The sequence below is a fragment of the Punica granatum genome, chromosome 6 (assembly GCF_007655135.1).
Source record: "Punica granatum isolate Tunisia-2019 chromosome 6, ASM765513v2, whole genome shotgun sequence".
In the NCBI taxonomy this organism is placed as follows: Eukaryota; Viridiplantae; Streptophyta; class Magnoliopsida; order Myrtales; family Lythraceae; genus Punica; species Punica granatum.
Window position 1 is genome coordinate 19,830,498 of NC_045132.1, and position 8,463 is coordinate 19,838,960.

At 37.2% G+C, this 8,463-nt stretch overlaps 1 protein-coding gene across 1 annotated transcript; it reads left to right on the forward strand.

The window, feature by feature from the left end:
• Nucleotides 1-4,864: 4,864 nt before the first annotated feature.
• Nucleotides 4,865-5,979, forward strand: LOC116210159 (zinc finger protein GIS3-like). Its single transcript, XM_031543981.1, has one exon. The coding sequence runs from the start codon at nucleotides 4,989-4,991 to the stop codon at nucleotides 5,721-5,723; it is 735 nt and encodes a 244-aa protein (XP_031399841.1). The 5' UTR covers nucleotides 4,865-4,988; the 3' UTR covers nucleotides 5,724-5,979.
• The last annotated feature ends 2,484 nt before the right edge of the window (nucleotides 5,980-8,463 follow it).

An 8,463-nucleotide genomic window follows, 5' to 3' on the forward strand; every position in this document is an offset into this window, starting at 1 on the left:
GCATCGTATGGTCTATTTCTGCCTATACATTATCGCGTGCCTTTAAACACACACCCTCAATAATTAACCTCAAGTCGAGCTCCTTTTCCAATTCCAGCAATTGGGACTTACACAATGCGCTCTTTTGGCTGTATTCAAAAATATTGGGTCTATCGTGATGTAGGTGCGCACATGTACGTGGACGCGCATACGCGTAACTTGGACTCTCCATATTGATTTCCATTGGGTCTATATGAATTTGGACTCATTTCCACTTAAAAGCTCAAGCTGATAAGTGGTGGTACCCAAGTCATATATTAACTCATAGATTTTCCTTTTCTTTTCTAATGTGACATTTATCTCATTTTACTCCTTAACACTCGCCTCACGTGCAACATGTGGTCTATTTCTGTGTACATGTTATCACATGTCCTTATTAAACACCCGCCCTCAATAATTAACCTTGAACCGAGCTTAACTTCCTTGCTCGGGCGAGGAATAACACGAGGCACACTCTTAGTTGTACTCGAACATATTAGGCCTAACGTGGTGTGAGCGCGTACACGAGCATTGGCTCATATGGGTAACCTGCCTTCTGATACCACATTGAATTTACATCGGCCTTGTACAGACTTATTTTCATTTCCACTTAAAAACTCAAACTGATAAGTGATGATTCCCAAACGTCATATAAACCCATACATATTCTTTTATTTTTTTCATGCGGGATTGATAATTCCTAACACTTATTATGTATTTATAAGAGATAAGATTATTTAAAATTTTTCCACCTCTAAAGCGTTAGCTGTCGTGTTACAATTTTCACTATTATTATACTAAAGTGAGAAAATATGCATTACCGGCTTATTGCAATGACGATATTGCTTAATTGGTTTCATTTTTTTTTTTTTGCTCATCAAATCAATGAATGTCCATTGATGACAAAAACGAGTACAAGGTAAAAAGTTAAAAAAAAAAGATTACAAGGATATAAAAATACAGCAGATCACCCGAATCACTGCAAAGGAAAAATACAAAGTGGTAATACAAATTCAGTTATAGAAATCTTTCTAGTTTTTGTATATCTGGTCCCAACCTCTTACAATTGTATTCTATCTGATCCAGTCAATGCTGGGAAGCGGAGCCAGATACAATCCATACGAAGATACTACTACATGATAATAGAGAAGCAGATGAAAGAGAGATTTTAAATCGGTACTCGGCTCAGGAATCCTTTACCAATTGGCTTCATTTATGCACATATATATACCTCATTTATGATATTCACTAATCCCGGACATTCATTCAATCGGCTTCATTTATAAACCCTCTACAACTTCAAAAATAAGAACAAAACGTGGGGTTCGAGGATTAGAAAAGGAGATATATATATATATATATATAGAGAGAGAGAGAGAGAGAGAGAGAGAGAGAGTTAATTGTAACATATAAATATATATAGATTGTAATTATATAAACTGAAACCTGCGTATCTGATGCTAGATATGCAGAGGTAAACATGATAGTGACACGGGGGCCATAAAGGGTTTGATTACTGGGGACCGACGGTGTTAGATCTCATACGTATCCAAGAGAACTGTAAGAGAGAGTTGGGTTTATATTGGGCCACAGTTACATACACACACACGCCCACTCACTGTTAAGTCTGCCCCTTGCAATTGCATGCATCTGTTTGACTTTTTCAGATATCAAAGAGTGGGGGTGGGTAAAGATGTCGGCTCCTTCTCATTAAATCTGTCTCTCTCGTTTTTCCCCATAAATCCTTAAATTATTATCCAAATTATAATCAGATGATACTTGTGCATAAATCAGTGTAAATAGTAATTAATTTAATTCGATCATTTGAATTAAAGACCAACACAATCTAACCATGAAGTGTGATGTAATTAGTGAATTGCTCTTATTTTGGATAAGATTTACCAGTAGCGCAACAATTAGAAATTCAAGCAACATTACTGAACGAGCATTAATCTTAACCAATAAATTAAGAATATATCATAATGTCATACAAAAGAAAAGGATAGAGAGAGAAATACAATCTAAATAGATGGTACACGTGAAGTTCGGAAAAGATGTAATTAATTATAATTTATCCATATTTATTTGCAGTTGGGTCCGGAAATTTCTTGCGCTAGGGTCTTATATGGACTAATTTACTAACATTTTTCATGATTTCATCTGTTCGTTTCTGAGTAACCAAGAAACGTGATCTATGGGTGGAAGATGCCAACTGTTTGAATTTTATGGTCGTTCTTTCTTTTATGTTCCTTACCTTCTGTAGTTTCTTTTTTGACAAGTCTTTTTTTTTTCTTTTCTTTAAATGGAGTTCCCATTTTCGTCTAAAAGGAAGGATAAAAAAGTCTTTGGACATAAGTTCTTCCAACGCATAAATTCTTCAACTATCTTTTGGTTAGGAAAATAAAGTCTATTATCGTGGATTTTCATTATAATCAAATTAATTAAGAGAAGAAATTAGTATGACCTTATTCTCTTCCTTCGTGTACCATGCATTCATCATATCATATATGTAAAAGAACAAAAGTTTAGGGTTTCAAGTATACATAATAAATATGGGGGTCCTTATGGCATGTATAATTAATATGTGTGATCACGTTGTTATTGTGTTAGGTCTGCGATCATCTCTTTTGCTTAGGGAGCCTGACATGACATTAAATATTATCACAAGTACGTGTCATGTATATACAATAGCAAGAAGCTGTTGCCATCAAATGAGTTGGAGGGAGACTGACTATAGAGAGATGCTGCATATATTTATATATTTTTGGCAAAATTTTATGTTCTATTATTACACAACTTTGTTCACTTCTGATTGGCCACCCGTACAATGATTTCCACTATCCATGAATTAAAGAAAGTGACCTATGAAAAAAGAAAGCGTAGCAAGGTATTATATGCTCTTATTTGATAATTAATATGTTTTAGATTTAATATTCAGGTGGAATTATTATGCCCAAGTATTAATTATTAAAATTTTTATTTTATTATATTAGACTTATTAGTCTCTTTTGTAATAAAAAAAGAAAGTAACCTCTCTCACCAATGCTGATTGGTTTAAATAATTTGACATTTATTCATTGTAAGTAAAATTTCTATTTCAAATTTTATGAATATAAAAAATATATACTAAAAAATTTTATCATTTAATGGGTCGATCCTACTCAAAGTAAATCAATCAAAACCCTTTATACTTTCCCATACAGGCATAAAAAAGAAATACATCGACTCCCACCTCAATCCAACATATATATAATTTTCTAAAATCTAGAGGTTTCGACAACTAAATTTTTTAAAGTAAGGATTGGAGTTTGAATTTTGCAAATAAAGGAACTCCACGATTGATAGAGAATTATTTCTCTGCGAGTTTGAATACGGATTACTTGGGATACATATAACTTTTGAATATCAAGTGATGCTCACATAATATATATATATATATATATATATATATTGTATTTATATATCCAACGAAACGATGGATTTCATAATTTCACTTCCTTGTGCATATAGAAAAGATATCCCATGACAGACCTAGCTCACGATGACAAGAAATATATTAACAATGAGCCTTATTTGAAATTAATCACATGGGCGTCCTTGTTTCAAAAACTAAAATCGTGACATGATCACCCAATATTTTAATTCTTCCCCGAAGTCATATATTCCAGTCCATGATCCGGAGTTCCGGACGCCTGGAATCCTAAGAAAAATACGAGACTTATTCAATGACGGTTGATGGAAATTGTGATATTGATATGGCTCCTCTGAATCACTGTAGTAGTACAATCATTATAGCTTTAAATATGTTATCCACCACTGTTTTTTATACTTTCCTCTTGCCATGCTATCCTCTCAACGTATATATTATTCGTTCTTTCTCGCGATATTGGACTGACAATGAACTTGCCTCAAATTGAATTATAATACAAATACACAGATATACAGACAAACACATTATGAACAGTCACAAAGAAAAAAAGAGAGTAACCGATGATCTGGGTGACAGACAGAGTGCAACTGACTGATGATCAATCATTTGATATAATAGTTAGGAGTCTTGCGAAACGCTCACATGCATCACATTCTTGATCTTCAGTTTGTTCTTCATCATAGAGTAAACTACCTAAACCCACAAAATGCCAAACGGCAAAATAAACTATGTGTACGAAATCCTGCATTCGGTTGCAGACTGCTTTTTTTAAAAATAAAAATGGACGGCACTATTACAATTTTAGCCCCAAAAACTAGGTGGGTTGATGAGATACTTCCGAAAACAAAAAAGTGAGAAAATTAAGAATTGCCGAGACAAGTGCAACCTTGGACCCCATAGAATTGTGCTCGGTTCGTGTTCCCATGTTACATCTCCTTTCCCTTCTTGGGATGCTCCCGACATATCTAGTGTTGCACCATCATTAATCCTCCAAAATAAAAAAATTACATGTATATTAATCTAGCTATAGAGTACAAAATTATTCATGATACTTTATCATATTAAAAGAGAAATCTTATCTAAATTATATGATTTCACGTCTTGAGACCTACAATTGTAATAGGTTGTAACTGGTTCTAGTATTTATTATTTCGGTCTTAGGGAGTGCATGATGCTCCTAGTTGGGATTAGGGGACAGTTGATCAGCAAGGGAAGAGATGTAAAAAATTATCAGTATAGCCAAGAATCGTACCTAGAGTACTCGTCTCAGAATACTTATTATGCAGATGGGATCGAGCGACGCGAGGTGTCGTGACCCAATTTCTCGGGATATACTTATTATTAGTTTTTACTGTATATGGTATATATATTTTATCCTTGGTTATCATATATAAATACCCCCACACATGCAACACCAACTCTTGCAATTGCACCCCTTCTTCCCTACCTTACCTTCTCTCTCACTTTGAACTTCCAACTCTCTCTTCTCTCTCTCTCTCTCTCTCTCGGCATTTCTCTCTCCCTCCGCTTGATCTCATCTATGGCAGAATTGCTGGATTATCAGTCCAAGTCCAATTCCAACACGAACCCCACACGGTTAAAGCTCTTCGGTTTCAGCGTTTCGGATGAGGAAGAGTCGTCATCGTCTCTTGATGCTGTCGGCCCGAACAAGGCCACGACCTCTTCATCGGGGTCCCCGGACGCCGGAGGAGGAGGATTCCCTTCCACCGGCGACCGGAAGTACGAGTGCCAGTACTGCTGCCGGGAATTCGCCAACTCGCAGGCCTTAGGGGGCCACCAGAACGCTCACAAGAAAGAGCGGCAGCAGCTCAAGCGTGCCCAGATGCAGGCCACCCGCAACGCCGCAGCCGCCGTCTCGTTCGTCAGGAACCCCATGATCTCCGCCTTCGCACCGCCTCCGCACCTCCTGGCCCCGGCTGGCCAAGTGGTGGTGCCCGCCGGGGCGCCGGCGTCCCCATCGTGGGTCTACGTTCCAAGATCAGCCCCGCCGTTCCACGTTTCACATGGGTGCGTGTTCACGAGCTCGGGCGGTGGTAGGCCGGGCGCGGCAGGCCTGCCGTACGGCGGCGGAGCGGGGGAGTCCTCGTCCATGACCACGGTCGGGTCCCACCAAGTACAGAGCCGGGCCAATAATGGGAGAGTGGCCGTGGATGGCCCTTCTTTGAGTAAGTTCTCGAAGGGTAACGGTGGGCCCAGTTTTGATGACAGCTTAGGGCTCGACTTGCATCTCAGTCTGGCGCCGGCCGGGTCCTGACCTCAGCTCGGCTTCGGCAGTCTGATCGGTTTTAGGCTCCCAGAAGGAAAAGGGTTTGAACCTCTTATGTCGGGTCGGATCTTGTACATTTTCCAAATTAATTTATTGATTTTTTTTCCTTTTTCCCTCTTCCATGGCATACATTGGTGCTATATAGCCGTATGATCCAACTGGGGGGCACTAGTCTTATGTGAGATGAAAACGGACATTAACAACTAACTAAAGATTGATTAGCAAAAGGAATCCTTAAAAAAAAGAAAAAAGAAAAAACGAATTAAGATTTTGAGATCAAGTTTAGGTGCTCGATTTTACTCGATAGTTTGCCTAATTAAGAAGAAGAAGAATTTTGGCGAAATGATACTGTGGATAAGTTCAAAAGGATGAAACCAAGATCTAACGTAGAATTTGATTTTGCTGAAAATGAGGATTTTTTTTTGGTACTTTAATTTGTTCATCCAACATGTCAAAAAATAGAATTATTTAGCCCTTAGAAAATCTCAACTATGTTCACATTCATACATACCTAGCTAGCTCGATATTTTCACTGGCCATTCTCTTTCTCGTGTTCCTTCTTTCTTTTTTTTTTTTTCTGCTTTCCGTCTACATATGAAAAGCTTTAGATTAAAAAATCGTATGAGTTTTCGGAGGGGAATGTTTTAGGAAATGAGTTCCAAGATTGTGAATCGGAAGTGTCTCGTTGTTATTATTACGCATCAAATGTGCGAATTCTTATGACTTTAGCGTATTTCCAGTTGTGAAGATTAATTCCCTCAGCTTCCTAATCTGAATTACTGTATATGAGATATGATTATCCACAGCCTTTGTAGTCGAAAAACTAAGAAAGTCACCCATCCTCTTAGATCGATATGATCACCTTCGGTGATGATTACTTTCACTCCATTTCATTGATGAAATGAAAGAATATAATTGGCTGTTTCAAATATAAAGGCATATGCCCAACATTATATATATATACACACACACAAATATATATATATGTGTGTGTATCATAAGCTCCGATTGCATAATTAATTGGTTTCTTTTCTTGATTTGGCCATGGAACACACATCTTTCATAGTGGCCACTCGGAGTTACCCAACTGAGCTGTACCTTTGCTCTTCTATAGGCTTAGATGATGAATTATGACACAACTTGTGCATCCACCAATATGAATATTTATACTAATACTTTTTTTTCTTAATTTTTAATTTTTTATTGTTTTTAGCTAATCAAGGCGGCAGAAGTTTTTTAAAAATTGCGCATTATTGACTGCTCCTATAGTTCAAAAAAAAAAAGTTCTCTATGAGAGACAAAAACACCATTAAAATTCTGATTTCATTTTTTTGATGAGACAATAAAATAATCTCGGTCTATTGTTAAGATTCTCCATTTAGATGCTAACTTAGTCGTGATCACGATATGCATTTAGTGGGTTTTGAACTCTCTATACAGTAGGTGGGAATTTAATCATACAAACCGCAACATATTAAATGCAGCACACATCTCATTTTTTTTGTGTGAACCATGGTATTCAGAAGTTCAATTAGGCACCGACTAATTCGGTCGAGTCGGCTCGGCCCATTAAAGGGTAAATCTCTTTCAACGTAAATTTTTTGGATCACAAGGACTCGAACTCGAGATCTTATTTAAGCGAAACAAGTGTCGAACTGCTTGAATCAACACACATTGGTAGTACACATCTCATGTTTAAATTTGGAAGTTATTTTCAATTTTACTAGATATTTTGAAGATGGGAACAACTGTCTGAATTGTATGACTTATTGTCTGTCTGTGCTTGCACGAGGACACCTTTTGCTCATAAACTTCAACAACCGACTTGATGATAGTTGGTTTGCCTTATGGTACTGCCGGACACGCCCTGTCCAATTCAGGGGAAAAAACTTAAAATGTGGGACCAATCACATGCACACCCAAGACTTCCTCAAACACTTCAAGGGCAATGCATCACTTGTTCAATGAACAAACATAGGATCTCCTCCAATCATTTGTGATCCGGTTGTTTCAAGTCTTCTGCCCATAGACTTGTGTCATAATATAGATCAACCGGTTAGCTCGGTCAGGCGAGTTTCTCCGATAAATAGTCGGTACAAATTACATCCACATTTCTTGAAAGTCATTCATATGACGATACAGTATAAGTACAGATTTGATTCAAATGAATATCTAACACAGTATAATTTCATCTGAATTGAATTGCGGACCAGTTGCATATGCCACTTGGTCAAGCCCAACGAGCCAAAAAGAACTTTTTGTGGATATAATAAAACACGAAGAATGTGGGAGTGGCATTTCAAACACGATCATTCTAGGGTTCCCCACAAAAATTTTAAATCAGATCGGATCAAACGGTCAAAAGGGCAGGTGGCATTCTTGCCATGGAAGCTTTATTTCGGTGCAAAAGTGGGGCTATTAAAGTTTTTCCATATAAAAAAATTTAATTGAAGATCAGTATGATTACAGTGAAGTCCCAAATACATAATTTGTATATATATATATTACATATCATGACGCATATATACACACACACATATATATATATGGTCGGTGCTTTATGCACTCCTCGTATGATCCCGTGGACAGCCCCAACCAAGGCTGGAAAAAGAATCTTGGCTGTTGAATTAGTAGAGGGGACGTCCCTCTTTATAATCATTGGCTCAAAATTCATTCTTGCATATCACCATATATAATTTATTTATAAACTACATGTAATCATCACTAT